This window comes from Telmatherina bonti, assembly GCF_933228915.1.
Source record: "Telmatherina bonti genome assembly, chromosome: 23".
NCBI lineage: Eukaryota > Metazoa > Chordata > Actinopteri > Atheriniformes > Telmatherinidae > Telmatherina > Telmatherina bonti.
Window position 1 is genome coordinate 28,736,671 of NC_136632.1, and position 23,081 is coordinate 28,759,751.

General features: G+C 40.7%; 1 protein-coding gene across 8 annotated transcripts in view; it reads left to right on the forward strand.

Moving 5' to 3' along the window:
* flncb (filamin C, gamma b (actin binding protein 280)) overlaps positions 1 to 23,081 on the forward strand; it is a 255,684-nt gene that overhangs the window by 41,134 nt on the left and 191,469 nt on the right. For all 8 annotated transcript variants that reach the window (XM_079263235.1, XM_079263240.1, XM_079263237.1 and 5 more), the window contains exons 4-6: positions 22,553 to 22,703; positions 22,796 to 22,914; positions 22,992 to 23,069. In XM_079263235.1, the coding sequence (XP_079119361.1) occupies positions 22,553 to 22,703; positions 22,796 to 22,914; positions 22,992 to 23,069 (348 nt within the window). The remainder of the gene's footprint in view (positions 1 to 22,552; positions 22,704 to 22,795; positions 22,915 to 22,991; positions 23,070 to 23,081) is intronic.

A 23,081-nucleotide genomic window follows, 5' to 3' on the forward strand; every position in this document is an offset into this window, starting at 1 on the left:
TCATGGTTTCTGGATAATGGTTCACGGTTTCTGGATAATGGTTCATGGTTTCTGGATACTGGCCGCTGGTTTCTGGATAATGGTTCCTGGTTTCTGGATAATGATTCATGGTTTCTGGATTACGGTTCATGGTTTCTTGATAATGGTTCATGGTTTCTTGATAATGGTTCATGGTTTCTGGATAATGGTTCATGGTTTCTGGATAATGGTTCCTGGTTTCTGGATAATGGTTCCCGGTTCCTGGATAATGGTTCCTGGTTTCTGGATAACGGTTCATGGTTTCTGGATAATGGTCCCTGGTTTCTGGATAATGGTTCCTGGTTTCTGGATAATGGTTCCTGGTTTCTGGATAATGGTTCCCAGTTCCTGGATAATGGTTCCTGGTTTCTGGATAATGATTCATGGTTTCTTGATGATGGTTCATGGTTTCTGGATAATGGTTCGTGGTTTCTGGATAATGGTTCCTGGTTTCTTGATAATGGTTCATGGTTTCTTGATAATGGTTCCTGGTTTCTGGATAATGGTTCACGTTTTCTGGATAATGGTTCCTGGTTTCTTGATAATGGTTCCTGGTTTCTTGATAATGGTTCCTGGTTTCTGGATAATGGTTCCTGGTTTCTGGATAACGGTTCATGGTTTCTGGATAATGGTCCCTGGTTTCTGGATAATGGTTCCTGGTTTCTGGATAATGGTTCCCGGTTCCTGTAAAATGGTTCATGGTTTCTGGATAATGGTCCATGGTTTCTGGATAATGGTTCCTGGTTTCTGGATAATGGTTCCTGGTTTCTGGATAATGGTTCGTGGTTTCTGGATAATGATTCATGGTTTCTTGATAATGGTTCGTGGTTTCTGGATAATGGTTCGTGGTTTCTGGTTAATGGTTCCTGGTTTCTGGATAATGATTCATGGTTTCTGGATTACGGTTCATGGTTTCTTGATAATGGTTCATGGTTTCTTGATAATGGTTCATGGTTTCTGGATAATGGTTCATGGTTTCTGGATAATGGTTCATTGTTTCTGGATAATGGTTCCTGGTCTCTGGATAACGCTTCATGGTTTCTGGATAACGGTTCATGGTTTCTGGATAACGGTTCATGGTTTCTGGATAATGGTCCCTGGTTTCTGGATAATGGTTCCTGGTTTCTGGATAATGGTTCCCGGTTCCTGGATAATGGTTCCTGGTTTCTGGATAATGATTCATGGTTTCTTGATAATGGTTCGTGGTTTCTGGATAATGGTTCGTGGTTTCTGGATAATGGTTCGTGGTTTCTTGATAATGGTTCATGGTTTCTTGATAATGGTTCACGTTTTCTGGATAATGGTTCCTGGTTTCTTGATAATGGTTCCTGGTTTCTGGATAGTGGTTCATGGTTTCTGGATAATGGTTCCTGGTTTCTGGATAACGCTTCATGGTTTCTGGATAACGGTTCATGGTTTCTGGATAATGATTCATGGTTTCTGGATAATGGTCCCTGGTTTCTGGATAATGGTTCCTGGTTTCTGGATAATGGTTCCCGGTTCCTGTAAAATGGTTCATAGTTTCTGGATAATGGTCCATGGTTTCTGGATAATGGTTCATGGTTTCTGGATAATGGTTCCTGGTTTCTGGATAATGGTTCCTGGTTTCTGGATAGTGGTTCCTGGTTTCTGGATAATGGTTCATGGTTTCTTGATAATGGTTCCTGGTTTCTGGATAATGGTTCCTGGTTTCTGGATAATGGTTCACGTTTTCTGGATAATGGTTCCTGGTTTCTTGATAATGGTTCCTGGTTTCTGGATAATGGTTCATGGTTTCTGGATAATGGTTCCTGGTTTCTGGATAACGGTTCATGGTTTCTGGATAATGGTTCATGGTTTCTGGATAATGGTCCCTGGTTTCTGGATAATCGTTCCTGGTTTCTGGATAATGGTTCCCGGTTCCCGTAAAATGGTTCATGGTTTCTGGATAATGGTCCATGGTTTCTGGATAATGGTTCCTGGTTTCTGGATAATCGTTCCTGGTTTCTGGATAATGATTCATGGTTTCTTGATAATGGTTCGTGGTTTCTGGATAATGGTTCGTGGTTTCTGGTTAATGGTTCCTGGTTTCTGGATAATGATTCATGGTTTCTGGATTACGGTTCATGGTTTCTTGATAATGGTTCATGGTTTCTTGATAATGGTTCATGGTTTCTGGATAATGGTTCCCGGTTCCTGGTTAATGGTTAATGGTTTCTGGATAATGGTTAATGGTTTCTGGGTAATGGTTAATGGTATCTGGATAATGGTTCACGGTTTCTGGATAATGGTTCACGGTTTCTGGATAATGGTTCATTGTTTCTGGATAATGGTTCCTGGTTTCTGGATAACGCTTCATGGTTTCTGGATAACGGTTCATGTTTTCTGGATAACGGTTCATGGTTTCTGGATAACGGTTCATGGTTTCTTGATAATGGTTCGTGGTTTCTTGATAATGGTTCATGGTTTCTTGATAATGGTTCACGTTTTCTGGATAATGGTTCCTGGTTTCTTGATAATGGTTCCTGGTTTCTGGATAACGGTTAATGGTTTCTGGATAATGATTCCTGGTTTCTGGATAACGGTTCATGGTTTCTGGATAATGGTTAATGGTTTCTGGATAATGGTTAATGGTTTCTGGGTAATGGTTAATGGTATCTGGATAATGGTTCACGGTTTCTGGATAATGGTTCACGGTTTCTGGATAATGGTTTATGGTTTATGGATAATGGTTCCTGGTTTCTGGATAAAGGTTCATGGTTTCTGGATAATGGTTCCCAGTTCCTGGATAATGGTTCCAGGTTTCTGGATAATGATTCATGGTTTCTTGATAATGGTTCATGGTTTCTGGATAATGGTTCGTGGTTTCTGGATAATGGTTCCTGGTTTCTTGATAATGGTTCATGGTTTCTTGATAATGGTTCCTGGTTTCTGGATAATGGTTCCTGGTTTCTGGATAATGGTTCCTGGTTTCTTGATAATGGTTCCTGGTTTCTGGATAATGGTTCATGGTTTCTGGATAATGGTTCCTGGTTTCTGGATAACGGTTCATGGTTTCTGGATAATGGTTCATGGTTTCTGGATAATGGTCCCTGGTTTCTGGATAATGGTTCCTGGTTTCTGGATAATGGTTCCCGGTTCCCGTAAAATGGTTCATGGTTTCTGGATAATGGTCCATGGTTTCTGGATAATGGTTCCTGGTTTCTGGATAATGGTTCCTGGTTTCTGTATAATGATTCATGGTTTCTTGATAATGGTTCGTGGTTTCTGGATAATGGTTCGTGGTTTCTGGTTAATGGTTCCTGGTTTCTGGATAATGATTCATGGTTTCTGGATTACGGTTCATGGTTTCTTGATAATGGTTCATGGTTTCTTGATAATGGTTCATGGTTTCTGGATAATGGTTCATGGTTTCTGGATAATGGTTCATTGTTTCTGGATAATGGTTCCTGGTTTCTGGATAACGCTTCATGGTTTCTGGATAACGGTTCATGGTTTCTGGATAACGGTTCATGGTTTCTGGATAACGGTTCATGGTTTCTTGATAATGGTTCGTGGTTTCTTGATAATGGTTCATGGTTTCTTGATAATGGTTCATGGTTTCTGGATAATGGTTCCTGGTTTCTGGATAACGGTTAATGGTTTCTGGATAATGATTCCTGGTTTCTGGATAACGGTTCATGGTTTCTGGATAATGGTTAATGGTTTCTGGATAATGGTTAATGGTTTCTGGGTAATGGTTAATGGTATCTGGATAATGGTTCACGGTTTCTGGATAATGGTTCACGGTTTCTGGATAATGGTTTATGGTTTATGGATAATGGTTCCTGGTTTCTGGATAAAGGTTCATGGTTTCTGGATAATGGTTCACGGTTTCTGGATAATGGTTCACGGTTTCTGGATAATGGTTCATGGTTTCTGGATACTGGCCGCTGGTTTCTGGATAATGGTTCCTGGTTTCTGGATAATGATTCATGGTTTCTGGATTACGGTTCATGGTTTCTTGATAATGGTTCATGGTTTCTTGATAATGGTTCATGGTTTCTGGATAATGGTTCGTGGTTTCTGGATAATGGTTCGTGGTTTCTTGATAATGGTTCATGGTTTCTGGATAATGGTTCGTGGTTTCTGGATAATGGTTCCTGGTTTCTGGATAATGATTCATGGTTTCTGGATTACGGTTCATGGTTTCTTGATAATGGTTCATGGTTTCTGGATAATGGTTAATGGTTTCTGGATAATGGTTAATGGTTTCTGGGTAATGGTTAATGGTATCTGGATAATGGTTCATGGTTTCTGGATAATGGTTCACGGTTTCTGGATAATGGTTTATGGTTTATGGATAATGGTTCCTGGTTTCTTGATAAAGGTTCATGGTTTCTGGATAATGGTTGACGGTTTCTGGATAATGGTTCATGGTTTCTGGATACTGGCCGCTGGTTTCTGGATAATGGTTCCTGGTTTCTGGATAATGATTCATGGTTTCTGGATTACGGTTCATGGTTTCTTGATAATGGTTCATGGTTTCTTGATAATGGTTCATGGTTTCTGGATAATGGTTCATGGTTTCTGGATAATGGTTCCTGGTTTCTGGATAATGGTTCCCGGTTCCTGGATAATGGTTCCTTGTTTCTGGATAACGGTTCATGGTTTCTGGATTATGGTCCCTGGTTTCTGGATAATGGTTCCTGGTTTCTGGATAATGGTTCCTGGTTTCTGGATAATGGTTCCCAGTTCCTGGATAATGGTTCCTGGTTTCTGGATAATGATTCATGGTTTCTTGATGATGGTTCATGGTTTCTGGATAATGGTTCGTGGTTTCTGGATAATGGTTCCTGGTTTCTTGATAATGGTTCATGGTTTCTTGATAATGGTTCCTGGTTTCTGGATAATGGTTCACGTTTTCTGGATAATGGTTCCTGGTTTCTTGATAATGGTTCCTGGTTTCTTGATAATGGTTCCTGGTTTCTGGATAATGGTTCATGGTTTCTGGATAATGGTTCCTGGTTTCTGGATAACGGTTCATGGTTTCTGGATAATGGTCCCTGGTTTCTGGATAATGGTTCCTGGTTTCTGGATAATGGTTCCCGGTTCCTGTAAAATGGTTCATGGTTTCTGGATAATGGTCCATGGTTTCTGGATAATGGTTCCTGGTTTCTGGATAATGGTTCCTGGTTTCTGGATAATGGTTCGTGGTTTCTGGATAATGATTCATGGTTTCTTGATAATGGTTCGTGGTTTCTGGATAATGGTTCGTGGTTTCTGGTTAATGGTTCCTGGTTTCTGGATAATGATTCATGGTTTCTGGATTACGGTTCATGGTTTCTTGATAATGGTTCATGGTTTCTTGATAATGGTTCATGGTTTCTGGATAATGGTTCATGGTTTCTGGATAATGGTTCATTGTTTCTGGATAATGGTTCCTGGTCTCTGGATAACGCTTCATGGTTTCTGGATAACGGTTCATGGTTTCTGGATAACGGTTCATGGTTTCTGGATAATGGTCCCTGGTTTCTGGATAATGGTTCCTGGTTTCTGGATAATGGTTCCCGGTTCCTGGATAATGGTTCCTGGTTTCTGGATAATGATTCATGGTTTCTTGATAATGGTTCGTGGTTTCTGGATAATGGTTCGTGGTTTCTGGATAATGGTTCGTGGTTTCTTGATAATGGTTCATGGTTTCTTGATAATGGTTCACGTTTTCTGGATAATGGTTCCTGGTTTCTTGATAATGGTTCCTGGTTTCTGGATAGTGGTTCATGGTTTCTGGATAATGGTTCCTGGTTTCTGGATAACGCTTCATGGTTTCTGGATAACGGTTCACGGTTTCTGGATAATGATTCATGGTTTCTGGATAATGGTCCCTGGTTTCTGGATAATGGTTCCTGGTTTCTGGATAATGGTTCCCGGTTCCTGTAAAATGGTTCATAGTTTCTGGATAATGGTCCATGGTTTCTGGATAATGGTTCATGGTTTCTGGATAATGGTTCCTGGTTTCTGGATAATGGTTCCTGGTTTCTGGATAGTGGTTCCTGGTTTCTGGATAATGGTTCATGGTTTCTTGATAATGGTTCCTGGTTTCTGGATAATGGTTCCTGGTTTCTGGATAATGGTTCACATTTTCTGGATAATGGTTCACGGTTTCTGGATAATGGTTCCTGGTTTCTGGATAATGGTTCATGGTTTCTGGATAATGGTTCATGGTTTCTGGATAATGGTTCATGGTTTCTTGATAATGGTTCACGGTTTATGGATAATGGTTCCTGGTTTTTGCATAATGGTCAATGGTTTCTGGATAATGGTTCATGGTTTCTGGATAATGGTTACTGGTTTCTTGATAATGGTTCATGGTTTCTTGATAATGATTCATGGTTTCTGGATAACGGTTCCTGGTTTCTGGATAACGGTTAATGGTTTCTGGACAATGATTCCTGGTTTCTGGATAACGGTTCATGGTTTCTGGATAATGGTTAATGGTTTCTGGATAATGGTTAATGGTTTCTGGGTAATGGTTAATGGTATCTGGATAATGGTTCACGGTTTCTGGATAATGGTTCACGGTTTCTGGATAATGGTTTATGGTTTCTGGATAATGGTTCCTGGTTTCTGGATAAAGGTTCATGGTTTCTGGATAATGGTTCACGGTTTCTGGATAATGGTTCATGGTTTCTGGAAAATGGTCCTTGGTTTCTGGATAATGATTTCTGGTTTCTGGATAATGGTCCCCTGTTCCTGGATAACGGTTCCTGGTTTCTGGATAATGGTTGACATTTTCTGGATAATGGTTCCTGGTTTCTTGATAATGGTTCATGGTTTCTGGATAATGGTTCCCAGTTCCTGGATATTGATTAATGGTTTCTGGATAATGGTTCCTGGTTTCTGGATAAATATTCATGGTTTCTGGATAGTGGTTTATTGTGTTTCGATAATGGTTCATGGTTTCTGGATAACGCTTCATGGTTTCTGGATAACGGTTCATGGTTTCTGGATAATGGTTCATGGTTTCTGGATAATGGTCCCTGGTTTCTGGATAATGGTTCCTGGTTTCTGGATAATGGTTCCTGGTTTCTGGATAATGGTTCATGGTTTCTGGATAACGGTTCATGGTTTCTGGATAACGGTTCATGGTTTCTGCATAGTGGTTCATGGTTTCTGGATAATGGTTCATGGTTTCTTGATAATGGTTCATGGTTTCCGGATAATGGTTCATTGTTTCTCGATATAGGTTCATGGTTTCTGGATAACACTTCATGGTTTCTGGTTAACGGTTCATGGTTTCTGGATAACGGTTTATGGTTTCTGGATAATGGTTCATCGTTTCTGGATAATGGTTCCTGGTTTCTGGATAATGGTTCATGGTTTCTGGATAATGGTTCATGGTTTTTGGACAATGGTTCATGGTTTTTGGATAATGGTTCACGGTTTCTGGATAATGGTTCATGGTTTCTGGATAATGGTTCACCGTTTCTGGATAATGGTTCACGTTTTCTGGATAATGGTTCCTGGTTTCTGGATAATGGTTCCTGGTTTCTTGATAATGGTTCATGGTTTCTGGATAATGGTTCCTGGTTTCTTGATAATGGTTCATGGTTATTTGATAATGGTTCATGGTTTCTGGATAATGGTTCGTGGTTTCTGGATAATGGTTACTGGTTTCTGAATAATGGTCCATGGTTCCTTGATAATGGTCCCTGGTTTCTGGATAATGGTTCACATTTTGTGGATAATGGTTCCTGGTTTCTTGATAATGGTTCATGGTTTCTGGATAATGGTTCCTGGTTTCTGGATATTGATTAATGGTTTCTGGATAATGGTTCCTGGTTTCTGGATAATGGTTCATGGTTTCTGGATAGTGGTTCATTGTTTCTGGATAATGGTTCATGGTTTCTGGATAACGCTTCATGGTTTCTGGATAATGGTTCATGGTTTCTGGATAATGGTCCCTGGTTTCTGGATAATGGCCCTTGGTTTCTGGATAATGGTTCATGGTTTCTGGATAATGGTTCCTGGTTTCTGGATAACGGTTCCTGGTTTCTGGATAATGGTTCATGGTTTCTGGATAATGGTTCATGGTTTCTGGATGATGGTTCATGGTTTCTTGATAATTGTTCATGGTTTCTGGATAATGGTTCATGGTTTTTGGACAATGGTTCACGGTTTTTGGATAATGGTTCACGGTTTCTGGATTACGGTTCATGGTTTCTGGATAATGGTTCACGGTTTTTGGATAATAGTTCCTGGTTTTTGGATAATGGTTCATGGTTTCTGGATAATGTTTCATGGTTTCTGGATAATGGTTCACGATTTTTGGATAATGGTTCACGGTTTCTGGATAATGGTTCACGGTTTCTGGATAATGGTTCACGGTTTCTGGATAATGGTTCACGATTTTTGGATAATGGTTCACGGTTTCTGGATAATGGTTCCTGCTTTCTGGATAATGGTTCCTGCTTTCTTGATAATGGTTCATGGTTTTTTGATAATGATTCATGGTTTCTGGATAACGGTTCCTGGTTTCTGGGTAACGGTTAATGGTTTCTGGATAATGATTCCTGGTTTCTCGATAACGGTTCATGGTTTCTGGATAATGGTTCATGGTTTCTGGGTAATGGTTCATGGTTTCTGGAAAATGGTTCACGATTTCTGGATAATGGTTCACGGTTTCTGGATAATGGTCCATGGTTTCTGGATAATGGTTCACGGTTTCTGGATAATGGTTCATGGTTTCTGGATAATGGTGCATGGTTTCTGGATACTGGCCGCGGGTTTCTGGATAATGATTCATGGTTTCTGGTTAACGGTTCATGGTTTCTGGATAACGGTTCATGGTTTCTGGATAATGGTCCCTGGTTTCTGGATAATGGTTCCTGGTTTCTGGATAATGGTTCCCGGTTCCTGGATAATGGTTCCTGGTTTCTGGATAATGATTCATGGTTTCTTGATAATGGTTCGTGGTTTCTGGATAATGGTTCGTGGTTTCTGGATAATGGTTCGTGGTTTCTTGATAATGGTTCATGGTTTCTTGATAATGGTTCACGTTTTCTGGATAATGGTTCCTGGTTTCTTGATAATGGTTCCTGGTTTCTGGATAATGGTTCATGGTTTCTGGATAATGGTTCCTGGTTTCTGGAAAACGCTTCATGGTTTCTGGATAACGGTTCATGGTTTCTGGATAATGATTCATGGTTTCTGGATAATGGTCCCTGATTTCTGGATAATGGTTCCTGGTTTCTGGATAATGGTTCCCTGTTCCTGTAAAATGGTTCATGGTTTCTGGATAATGGTCCATGGTTTCTGGATAATGGTTCATGGTTTCTGGATAATTGTTCCTGGTTTCTGGATAATGGTTCCTGCTTTCTGGATAATGGTTCCTGGTTTCTGGATAATGGTTCCTGGTTTCTTGATAATGGTTCATGGTTTCTGGATAATGGTTCCTGGTTTCTGGATAATGGTTCCTGGTTTCTGGATAATGGTTCACATTTTCTGGATAATGGTTCATGGTTTCTGGATAATGGTTCCTGGTTTCTGGATAATGGTTCCTGGTTTCTGGACAATGGTTCCCCGTTTCTGGATAATGGTTCATGGTTTCTTGATAATGGTTCGTGTTTTCTGGATAATGGTTCGTGCTTTCTGGACAATGGTTCCTGGTTTCTGGATAATGGTTCATGGTTTCTGGATAACGGTTCCTTGTTTCTGGATAATGGTTCCTGGTTTCTGGATAATGGTTCCTGGTTTCTTGATAATGGTTCCTGGTTTCTTGATAATGGTTCATGGTTTCTTGATAATGATTCATGGTTTCTGGATAACGGTTCCTGGTTTCTGGATAACGGTTCATGGTTTCTGGATAATGATTCCTGGTTTCTGGATAACGGTTCATGGTTTCTGGATAATGGTTCATGGTTTCTGGGTAATGGTTCATGGTTTCTGGAAAATGGTTCATGGTATCTGGATAATGGTTCACGGTTTCTGGATAATGGGTCACGGTTTCTGGATAATGGTTCATGGTTTCTGGATAATGGTTTTTGGTTTCTGGATAAAGGTTCCTGGTTTCTGGATAATGATTCATGGTTTCTGGATAATGGTTCCTGGCTTCTGTATAATGATTCCTGGTTTCTGGATAATGGTTCATGGTTTCTGGATAATGGTTAACGGTTTTTGGACAATGGTTCACGGTTTCTGGATAATGGTTGACGGTTTCTGGATAATGGTTCACGGTTTCTGGATATTGGTTCACGGTTTCTGGATAATGGTTCACCGTTTCTGGATAATGGTTCACGTTTTCTGGATAATGGTTCCTGGTTTCTGGATAATGGTTCATGGTTTCTGGATACTGGCCGCTGGTTTCTGGATAATGATTCATGGTTTCTGGATAATGGTTCATGGTTTCTGGATTATTATTCATGGTTTCTTGATAATGGTTCCTGGTTTCTGGATGATGGTTCATGGTTTCTGGACATGGTTCCCGGTTTCTGGATAATGGTTCCTGGTTTCTGGATAATTATTCATAGTTTCTGGATAATGGTTCCTGGTTTCTGGATAATGGTTCCTGGTTTCTGGATAATGATTCATGGTTTCTGGATAATGGTTCCTGGTTTCTGGTTAATGATTCATGGTTTCTGGATTACGGTTCATGGTTTCTTGATAATGGTTCACGGTTTCTGGATAATGGTTCATGGTTTCTGGATAATGGTTAATTGTTTCTCGATAATGGTTCATGGTTTCTGGATAACGCTTCATGGTTTCAAGTTAACGGTTCATGGTTTCTGGATAACGGTTCATGGTTTCTGGATAATGGTCCCTGGTTTCTGGATAATGGTTCCTGGTTTCTGGATAATGGTTCCCGGTTCCTGGATAATGGTTCATGGTTTCTGGATAATGGTTCCTGGTTTCTGGATAATGGTTCATGGTTTCTGGATAACAATTCATGGTTTCTGGATTACGGTTCCTGGTTTCTTGATAATGATTCATGGTTTCTTGATAATGGTTCATGGTTTCTGGATAATGGTTCGTGTTTTCTGGATAATGGTTCCTGGTTTCTGGATAAATATTCATGGTTTCTGGATAGTGGTTCCTGGTTTCTGGATAATGAGTCATGGTTTCTGGATTACGGTTCATGGTTTCTGGATAATGGTTCCTGGTTTCTGGATAATGGTTCATGGTTTCTGGATAATGGTTCCTGGTTTCCGGATAATGAGTCATGGTTTCTGGATAATGGTTCCTGGTTTCTGGATAAATATTCATGGTTTCTGGATAATGGTTCCTGGTTTCTGGATAATGAGTCATGGTTTCTGGATTACGGTTCATGGTTTCTGGATAATGGTTCCTGGTTTCTTGATTACGGTTCATGGTTTCTAGATAATGGTTCATTGTTTCTGGATAACGGTTCATGGTTTCTGGATAATGATTCATGGTTTTTGGATAACGGTTCATGGTTTCTGGATAATGATTCATGGTTTCTTGATAATGGCTCATGGTTTCTGGATAATGGTTCCTGGTTTCTTGATAATGGTTCCTGGTTTCCGGATAATGGTTCACGTTTTCTGGATAATTGTTCCTGGTTTCAAGATAATGTTTCCTGGTTTATGGATAACGGTTCATGGTTTCTGGATAAAAGTTCCTGGTTTCTGGATAACTGTTCCTGGTTTCTGGATAATTTTTCCTGGTTTCTGGATAGTGGTTCCGGGTTTCTTGATGATGGTTTGAGGTTTCTGGATAATGGTTCCTGGTTTCTGGATAATGGTTCACGGTTTCTGGATAAAGGTTCACGATGTCTGGATAATGGTTCCTGGCTTCTGGATAATGGTTCATGGTTTCTGGATAATGGTTCCTGTTTTCTTGATAGTGGTCCCTTGTTTTTGGATAATGGTTCCTGGTTTCTTGATAACGGTTCCTGGTTTCTGGATAATGGTTCCTGGTTTCTGGAAAATGATTCATGGTTTCTGGATAATGATTCATGGTTTCTGGATAATGGTTCCTGGTTTCTGGACAATGGTTCACGGTTTCTGGATAATGATTCATGGTTTCTGGATAATGGTTCCTGGTTTCTGGATAATGATTCATGGTTTCTGGATAATGGTTCATGGTTTCTGGATAAAGGTTCCTTGTTTATGGATAATGGTTCCTGATTTCTGGATAATGATTCATGTTTTCTTGATAATGGTTCATGGTTCCTGGATAATGGTTCGTGTTTTCTGTATAATGGTTCCTGGTTTCTGGACAATGGTTCACGGTTACTGGATAATGATTCATGGTTTCTGGATAACGGTTCCTGGTTTCTGGATAATGATTCATGGTTTCTGGATAATGATTCACGGTTTCTGGATAACGGTTCACGGTTTCTGGATAACGGTTCATGGTTTCTGGATAATGATTCATGGTTTCTGGATAACGGTTCATGGTTTCTAGATAATGATTCATGGTTTCTGGATAATGGTTCGTGTTTTCTGGATAATGGTTCCTGGTTTCTGGATAAATATTCATGGTTTCTGGATAATGGTTCCTGGTTTCTGGATAAATATTCATGGTTTCTGGATAATGGTTCCTGGTTTCTGGATAATGAGTCATGGTTTCTGGATTACGGTTCATGGTTTCTGGATAATGATTCATGGTTTCTGGATAATGGTTCCTGGTTTCTGGATAAATATTCATGGTTTCTGGATTACGGTTCATGGTTTCTGGATAATGGTTCCTGGTTTCTGGATAATGGTTCATGGTTTCTGGATAATGGTTCCTGGTTTCTGGATATTGCTGCATGGTTTCTGGATAATGGTTCCTGGTTTCTGGATAAATATTCATGGTTTCTGGATAATGGTTCCTGGTTTCTTGATAATGGTTTCTGGTTTCTGGATAATGATTCACGGTTTCTGGAAAATGGTTCCTGGTGTCTGGATAATGGGTCCTGGTTTGTGGATAATGGTTCACGGTTTATGGATAACGGTTCACGGTTTATGGATAACGGTTCACCGTTTCTGGATAATGATTCATGGTTTCTGGATAATGGTTCCTGGTTTCTTGATAATGGTTCCTGGTTTCTGGATAATGGTTCATGGTTTCTGGATAATGATTCACGGTTTCTGGATAACGGTTCACGGTTTCTGGATAACGGTTCATGGTTTCTGGATAATGATTCATGGTTTCTGGATAACGGTTCCTGGTTTCTGGATAATGATTCATGGTTTCTGGATAATGGTTCCTGGTTTCTGGATAATGATTCATGGTTTCTGGATAATGATTCACGGTTTCTGGATAACGGTTCACGGTTTCTGGATAACGGTTCATGGTTTCTGGATAATGATTCATGGTTTCTGGATAACGGTTCATGGTTTCTAGATAATGATTCATGGTTTCTGGATAATGGTTCCTGGTTTCTGGATAATGATTCATGGTTTCTGGATAATGATTCATGGTTTCTGGAAAATGGTTCCTGGTTTCTGGATAATGGTTCCTGGTTTCTGGATAATTATTCATGGTTTCTGGATAATGGTTCCTGGTTTCTTGATAATGGTTCCTGGTTTCTGGATAATGATTTACGGTTTCTGGAAAATGGTTCCTTGTTTCTGGATAATGGGTTCTGGTTTTTGGATAACGGTTCACGGTTTCTGGATAACGGTTCACCGTTTCTGGATAATGGTTCATGTTTTCTGGAAAATGGTTTGTGCTTTCTGGACAATGGTTCCTGGTGTCTGGATAATGGTTCATGGTTTCTGGATAAAGGTTCCTTGTTTCTGGATAATGGTTCCTGGTTTCTGGATAATGATTCATGGTTTCTTGATAATGGTTAATGGTTTCTGGATAATGGTTCGTGTTTTCTGGATAATGGTTCCTGGTTTCTGGATAAATATTCATGGTTTCTGGATAGTGGTTCCGGGTTTCTGGATAATGAGTCATGGTTTCTGGATTACGGTTCATGGTTTCTGGATAATGGTTCCTGGTTTCTGGATAATGGTTCATGGTTTCTGGATAATGGTTCCTGGTTTCCGGATAATGAGTCATGGTTTCTGGATAATGGTTCCTGGTTTCTGGATAAATATTCATGGTTTCTGGATAATGGTTCCTGGTTTCTGGATAATGAGTCATGGTTTCTGGATTACGGTTCATGGTTTCTGGATAATGGTTCCTGGTTTCTTGATTACGGTTCATTGTTTCTAGATAATGGTTCATTGTTTCTGGATAACGGTTCATGGTTTTTGGATAACGGTTCATGGTTTCTGGATAATGATTCATGGTTTCTTGATAATGGCTCATGGTTTCTGGATAATGGTTCACGTTTTCTGGATAATGGTTCCTGGTTTCAAGATAATGTTTCCTGGTTTATGGATAACGGTTCATGGTTGCTGGATAAAAGTTCCTGGTTTCTGGATAACTGTTCCTGGTTTCTGGATAATGTTTCCTGGTTTCTGGATAGTGGTTCCGGGTTTCTTGATGATGGTTTGAGTTTTCTGGATAATGGTTCCTGGTTTCTGGATAATGGTTCACGGTTTCTGGATAAAGGTTCACGGTGTCTGGATAATGGTTCCTGGTTTCTTGATAGTGGTCCCTGGTTTTTGGATAATGGTTCCTGGTTTCTTGATAACGGTTCCTGGTTTTTGGAAAATGGTTCGTGCTTTCTGGACAATGGTTCCTGGTTTATGGATAATGATTCATGGTTTCTGGATAATGGTTCATGGTTTCTGGATAAAGGTTCCTTGTTTATGGATAATGGTTCCTGATTTCTGGATAATGATTCATGTTTTCTTGATAATGGTTCATGGTTTCTGGATAATGGTTCGTGTTTTCTGGATAATGGTTCATGGTTTCTGGACAATGGTTCACGGTTTCTGGATAATGATTCATGGTTTCTGGATATTGGTTCCTGGTTTCTGGATAATGATTCATGGTTTCTGGATAATGGTTCCTGGTTTCTGGATAATGATTCATGGTTTCTGGATAATGGTTCCTGGTTTCTGGATAAATATTCATGGTTTCTGGATAGTGGTTCCTGGTTTCTGGATAATGAGTCATGGTTTCTGGATTACGGTTCATGGTTTCTGGATAATGGTTCCTGGTTTCTGGATAACGGTTCATGGTTTCTGGATAATGATTCATGGTTTCTGGATAATGGTTTAAGATTTCTGCATAACTTTTCAGGGTTTCTGGATAATGGTTCCTGGTTTCTGGATAATGGTTCCTGGTTTCTGGATAATGATTCATGGTTTCTGGATAATGGTTCCTGGTTTCTGGATAAATATTCATGGTTTCTGGATAGTGGTTCCTGGTTTCTGGATAATGAGTCATGGTTTCTGGATTACGGTTCATGGTTTCTGGATAATGGTTCCTGGTTTCTGGATAACGGTTCATGGTTTCTGGATAATGATTCATGGTTTCTGGATAATGGTTTAAGATTTCTGCATAACTTTTCAGGGTTTCTGGATAATGGTTCCTGGTTTCTGGATAATGGTTCCTGGTTTCTGGATAATGATTCACGGTTTCTGGATAACGGTTCACGGTTTCTGGATAACGGTTCATGGTTTCTGGATAATGATTCATGGTTTCTGGATAATGGTTCCTGGTTTCTGGATAAATATTCATGGTTTCTGGATAGTGGTTCCTGGTTTCTGGATAATGAGTCATGGTTTCTGGATTACAGTTCATGGTTTCTGGATAATGGTTCCTGGTTTCTGGATAATGGTTCATGGTTTCTGGATAATGGTTCCTGGTTTCTGGATAATGGTTCACGGTTTCTGGATATTGCTGCATGGTTTCTGGATAATGGTTCCTGGTTTCTGGATAAATATTCATGGTTTCTGGATAATGCTTCCTGGTTTCTGGATAATGAGTCATGGTTTCTGGATAACGGTTCATGGTTTCTGGATAATGATTCATGGTTTTTGGATAACGGTTCATGGTTTCTGGATAATGATTCATGGTTTCTTGATAATGGCTCATGGTTTCTGGATAAAAGGTTCCTGGTTTCTTGATAATGGTTCCTGGTTTCCGGATAATGGTTCACGTTTTCTGGATAATGGTTCCTGGTTTCAAGATAATGTTTCCTGGTTTATGGATAACGGTTCATGGTTTCTGGATAAAAGTTCCTGGTTTCTGGATAACTGTTCCTGGTTTCTGGATAATGTTTCCTGGTTTCTGGATAGTGGTTCCGGGTTTCTTGATGATGGTTTGAGGTTTCTGGATAATGATTCCTGGTTTCTGGATAAAGGTTCACGGTGTCTGGATAATGGCTCCTGGTTTCTGGATAATGGTTCATGGTTTCTGGATAATGGTTCCTGTTTTCTTGATAGTGGTCCCTGGTTTTTGGATAATGGTTCCTGGTTTCTGGATAATGGTTCCTGGTTTCTTGATAACGGTTCCTGGTTTCTCGATAATGATTCATGGTTTCTGGATAATGGTTCCTGGTTTCTGGAAAATGATTCATGGTTTCTTCATAATGTTCCCTGGTTTCTGGATAATAGTTGCTGGTTCCGGAATAATGGTTACTGGTTTCTTGATCGTGGTTCATGGTTTCTGGATAATGGTTCCTGGTTTCTGGATAATGATTCATGGTTTCTGGATAATGGCTCCTGGTTTCTGGATAATGGTTCATGGTTTCTTGATAACGGTTCATGGTTTCTGGAAAATGGTTCGTGATTTCTGGAAAATGGTTCATGGTTTCTGGATAATGCTTCACGGTTTCTGGGCAATGGTTCACGGTTTCTTGATACTGGCTGCTGGTTTCTGGATAATGATTCATGGTTTCTTGATAATGGTTCATGGTTTCTGGATAATGGTTCCTGATTCCTGGATAATGGTTCATGGTTTCTGGATAATGGTTCCTGGTTTCTGGATAATGATTCATGGTTTCTGGATAATGGTTCCTGGTTTCTGGATAATGATTCATGGTTTCTGGATAATGATTCATGGTTTCTGGATAATGGTTCCTGGTTTCTGGATAATGAGTCATGGTTTCTGGATTACGGTTCATGGTTTCTGGATAATGGTTCCTGGTTTCTGGATAATGATTCATGGTTTCTGGATAATGGTTCATGGTTTCTGGATAAAGGTTCCTTGTTTATGGATAATGATTCATGGTTTCTTGATAATGGTTCATTGTTTCTGGATAATGGTTCGTGTTTTCTGGATAATGGTTCATGGTTTCTGGATAAATATTCATGGTTTCTGGATAGTCGTTCCTGGTTTCTGGATAATGGTTCATGGTTTCTGGATTACAGTTCATGTTTTCTGGATAATGGTTCCTGGTTTCTGGATAACGGTTCATGGTTTCTGGATAATGATTCATGGTTTCTGGATAACGGTTCACGGTTTCTGGATAACGGTTCATGGTTTCTGGATAATGATTCATGGTTTCTGGATAACGGTTCACGGTTTCTGGATAACGGTTCATGGTTTCTGGATAATGATTCATGGTTTCTGGATAACGGTTCATGGTTTCTGGATAATGATTCATGGTTTCTGGATAATGGTTCATGGTTTCTGGATAATGATTCACGGTTTCTGGATAATGGTTCCTGGTTTCTGGATAATGGTTCATGGTTTCTGGATAACGGTTCACGGTTTCTGGATAACGGTTCATGGTTTCTGGATAATGATTCATGGTTTCTGGATAATGGTTCCTGGTTTCTGGATAATGATTCATGGTTTCTGGATAATGATTCATGGTTTCTGGAAAATGGTTCCTGGTTTCTGGATAATGGTTCCTGGTTTCTGGATAATGGTTCCTGGTTTCTGGATAATTATTCATGTTTTCTGGATAATGGTTCCTGGTTTCTTGATAATGGTTCCTGGTTTCTGGATAATGATTCACGGTTTCTGGAAAATGGTTCCTGGTTTCTGGATAATGGGTCCTGGTTTCTGGATAATGGTTCACGGTTTATGGGTAACGGTTCACGGTTTCTGGATAACGGTTCACCGTTTCTGGATAATGGTTCATGGTTTCTGGATAACGGTTCATGTTTTCTGGAAAATGGTTCGTGCTTTCTGGACAATGGTTCCTGGTTTCTGGATAATGGTTCATGGTTTCTGGATAAAGGTTCCTTGTTTCTGGATAATGGTTCATGGTTTCTTGATAATGTTTCATGGTTTCTTGATAATGGTTCATGGTTTCTGGATAATGGTTCGTGTTTTCTGGATAATGGTTCCTGGTTTCTGGATAATGGTTCACAGTTTCCTGGATAATGGTTCATGGTTTCTGGATAATGGTTCCTGGTTTCTGGATATTGATTCATGGTTTCTGGATAATGGTTCCTGGTTTCTGGATAAATATTCATGGTTTCTGGATAATGGTTCCTGGTTTCTGGATAATGAGTCATGGTTTCTGGATTACGGTTCATGGTTTCTGGATAATGGTTCCTGGTTTCTTGATTACTGTTCATGGTTTCTGGATAATGGTTCATGGTTTCTGGATAACGGTTCATGGTTTCTGGATAATGATTCATGGTTTTTGGATAACTGTTCATGGTTTCTGGATAATGATTCATGGTTCTTTGATAATGGTTCCTGGTTTCCGGATAATGGTTCACGTTTTCTGGATAATGGTTCCTGGTTTCAAGATAATGTTTCCTGGTTTATGGATAACGGTTCATGGTTTCTGGATAAAAGTTCCTGGTTTCTGGATAATGTTTCCTGGTTTCTGGATAGTGGTTCCGGGTTTCTTGATGATTGTTTGAGGTTACTTGATAACGGTTCCTGATTTCTGGATAATGATTCATGGTTTCTTGATAATGGTTCATGGTTTCTGGATAATGGTTCGTGTTTTCTGGATAATGGTTCCTGGTTTCTGGACAATGGTTCACGGTTTCTGGATAATTATTCATGGTTTCTGGATAATGGTTCCTGGTTTCTGGATAATGATTCATGGTTTCTGGATAATGGTTCCTGGTTTCTGGATAAATATTCATGGTTTCTGGATAGTGGTTCCTGGTTTCTGGATAATGATTCATGGTTTCTGGATAATGGTTCAAGGTTTCTGGATAACTGTTCAGGGTTTCTGGATAATGGTTCCTGGTTTCTGGATAATGGTTCCTGGTTTCTGTATAATGATTCACGGTTTCTGGACAACGGTTCATGGTTTCTGGATAATGATTCATGGTTTCTGGATAACGGTTCATGGTTTATGGATAATGATTCATGGTTTCTGGATAACGGTTCATGGTTTCTGGATAATGATTCATGGTTTCTGGATAATGGTTCCTGGTTTCTGGATAATGATTCATGGTTTCTGGATAATGATTCATGGTTTCTGGAAAATGGTTCCTGGTTCCTGGATAATGGTTCCTGGTTTCTGGATAATGGTTCACGGTTTCTGGATAATGATTCATGGTTTCTGGATAATGATTCACGGTTTCTGGAAAATGGTTCCTGGTTTCTGGATAATGGTTCACGGTTTCTGGATAATGGTTCACCGTTTCTGGATAATGGTTCACGGTTTCTGGATAACGGTTCATTGTTTCTGGATAACGATTCATGGTTTCTGGATAATTGTTCATGGTTTCTGGATACTGGCTGCTCGATTATGACAAGAATTATAATGATTATTATAATCAGTCATGATAATTTTGACTGAAATTGAGATCTCGATTTTTTAACACGATTATCCAGTATTTTTAAACAACGCTGTGTGTCGTGGTGTTCTAGACTCAGTGTCGAACATTATAACCGTCTAATGCACGGTTCCTAGTTTTTTAATCCACTTTTACCGCTTATATAGAAACTATTTTACGTTGGCCTGGATGTACGTTTTATACCAAACAACCGCTGTCAGGCTGCTGTGCGTTTCTCTCATTCACCTGTTAAAATACAGCTGAACCAGCTGGTTAACGATTGATAAGTCAGTCGCCAAAACACCAGAAAAGTCTCTAATAACTCCAGTAAAAGCTGCTAGATTTGTCGCTTTTAACAAAAAAAGTCACCAGATTTAGTGAGAAAGTCTCCAAGTTGGCAACAGTGTCTGAATGAAAGCAAAGCGGCTGTGGGAGGAGTTTACAGCACAGCGCTGCAACGCCAGAGACGCTCGATTAGCAGCTGAAGACAGCAGGAGAGGAAACTGCAGAGAGAAAATAATCACACCCTTTAATTTTTACCTAACCCTAACCTGATTCTGGCTACTGGTTTCTTGGTCATGGTTCCTGTATTTTGGCTACTGGTTTCTTGGTAATGGTTTGTGTTTTCTGGCTACTGGTTTCTTGGTAATGGTTTGTGTTTTCTGGCTTCTGGTTCCTTGGTCATGGTTCCTGGTTTCTGGCTACTGGTTCACTGGTCATGGTTCCTGGTTTATGTCCACTGGTTTCTTGGTAATGGTTTGTGTTTTCTGGCTTCTGGTTCCTTGGTCATGGTTCCTGGTTTCTGGCTACTGGTTCCTTGGTCATGGTTCCTGGTTTCTGGCTACTGGTTCACTGGTCATGGTTCCTGGTTTATGTCCACTGGTTTCTTGGTAATGGTTTGTGGTTTCTGTCTACTGGTTTCTTGGTAATGGTTTGTGGTTTCTGTCTACTGGTTTCTTGGTCGTGGTTCCTGGTTTCTGGCTACTGGTTTCTTGGTCATGGTTCCTGGTTTCTGGCTACTGGTTTCTTGGTCATGGTTCCTGGTTTCTGGCTACTGGTTTCTTGGTCATGGTTCCTGGTTTCTGGCTACTGGTTTCTTGGTCATGGTTCCTGGTTTCTGGCTTCTGGTTCCTTGGTCATGGTTCCTGGTTTCTGGCTACTGGTTCACTGGTCATGGTTCCTGGTTTATGTCCACTGGTTCACTGGTCATGGTTCCTGGTTTATGTCCACTGGTTTCTTGGTAATGGTTTGTGTTTTCTGGCTTCTGGTTCCTTGGTCATGGTTCCTGGTTTCTGGCTACTGGTTCCTTGGTCATGGTTCCTGGTTTCTGGCTACTGGTTTCTTGGTCATGGTTCCTGGTTTCTGGCTACTGGTTTCTTGGTCATGGTTCCTGGTTTCTTGGTCATGGTTCCTGGTTTCTGGCTACTGGTTTCTTGGTAATGGTTCCTGGTTTCTGGCTACTGGTTTCTTGGTAATGGTTCCTGGTTTCTGGCGACTGGTTTCTTGGTCATGGTTCCTGGTTTCTGGCTACTGGTTTCTTGGTAATGGTTCCTGGTTTCTGGCTACTGGTTTCTTGGTCATGGTTCCTGGTTTCTTGATAATGGTTTGTGGTTTCTGTTTACTTCTTTCTTGGTAATGGTTTGTGGTTTCTGTGTACTGGTTTCTTGGTAATGGTTCCTGGTTTCTGTCCACTGGTTTCTTGGTCATGGTTTCTGGTTTCTGGCTACTGGTTCCTTGGTCATGGTTTTCGTGGTAATGGTTTGTGGTTTCTGTCTACTGGTTTCTTGGTAATGGTTTGTGTTTTCTGGCTACTGGTTTCTTGGTAATGGTTTGTGTTTTCTGGCTACTGGTTTCTTGGTCATGGTTCCTGGTTTCTGGCTACTGGTTTCTTGGTCATGGTTCCTGGTTTCTGGCTACTGGTTTCTTGGTCATGGTTCCTGGTTTCTGGCTACTGGTTCCTTTGTAATGGTTCCTGGTTTTTGGCTACTGGTTTCTTCACCATGGTTCCTGGTTTCTGGCTACTGGTTTCTTGGTAATGGTTCCTGGTTTCTGGCTACTGGTTCCTTTGTAATGAATCCTGGTTTCTGGCGACTGGTTTCTTAACCATGGTTCTTTGTTTCTGGCTACTGGTTAATTGGTAATGGTTCCTGGTTCCTGGCGACTGGTTTCCTGGTCATGGTTTGATGTTTTTGGCGACTGGTTTATTCACCATGGTTCCTGGTTTTTGGCTACTGGTTTCTTCACCATGGTTCCTGGTTTCTGGCTACTCGTCTCTTGGTAATGGTTTGTGGTTTCTGGCTACTGGTTTCTTGGTAATGGTTTGTGGTGTTTGTCTACTGGTTTCTTGGTTATGGTTCCTGGTTTCTGGCTACTGGTTTATTGGTCATGGTTCCTGGTTTCTGGCGACTGGTTTCCCGGTCATGGTTTGTGGTTTTTGGCGACTGATTACTTCACCATGGTTCCTGGTTTTTGGCTACTTGTTTCTTCACCATTGTTCCTGGTTTCTGGCTACTGGTTTCTTGGTAATGGTTTGTGGTGTCTGGCTACTGGTTTCTTGGTAATGGTTTGTGGTTTCTGGCTACTGGTTTCTTGGTAATGGTTTGTGTTTTCTGGCTACTGGTTCCTTGGTCATTGCTCCTGGTTTCTGGCTACTGCGTTACTGGTCATGGTTCCTGGTTTCTGGCTACTGGTTTACTGGTCATGGTTCCTGGTTTCTGGCTACTGGTTTCTTGGTAATGGTTTGTGTTTTCTGGCTACTGGTTTCTTGGTCATGGTTCCTGGTTTCTGGCTACTGGTTTCTTGGTCATGGTTCCTGGTTTCTGGCTACTGGTTCACTGGTCATGGTTCCTGGTTTCTGGCTACTGATTTACTGGTCATGGTTCCTGGTTTCTGGCTACTGGTTTCTTGGTAATGGTTTGTGGTTTTTGTCTACTGGTTTCTTGGTCATAGTTCCTGGTTTATGTTCACTGGTTTCTTGGTCATGGTTCCTGAGCATTTCTCCAGGGTTTGTGGTCCTCCTTTTCCAGGTCATCGCTCCAGAGGAGATTGTTGACCCGAACGTGGATGAGCACTCTGTCATGACGTACCTGTCTCAGTTCCCCAAAGCCAAGCTGAAGCCCGGGGCCCCACTGAGGGCCAAAACGCTGCACCCGAAGAGGGCCAAAGCCTATGGACCAGGTGAGGACAGCACTGCTGATTATGTGGTGTTCAGCCTCCATATTGGGATGTTAGAGATAAAATGTTTAATTTTTTGTCACGTTCTTCCTAAGGGATCGAACCTCAGGGCAACATGGTCCTGAAAGCAGCCGAGTTTTTGGTGGAGACGGTGGAGGCTGGACTGGGGGAGGTCCTGGTTTACGTGGAGGATTCAGAAGGACACACAGAGGAGGTCTGATTTACCACCTTCACATTAAACCTTCCGCTTGAAGCACAGCTGAAGTGTAACTCTGATTCTGGTTCCAATAGGCCCGAGTGATCCCCAACAATGACAAGAACCGAACCTACTCGGTGGTCTACCTGCCCAAGGTAGAGGGTCTCCATCAGGTGAGACAAACT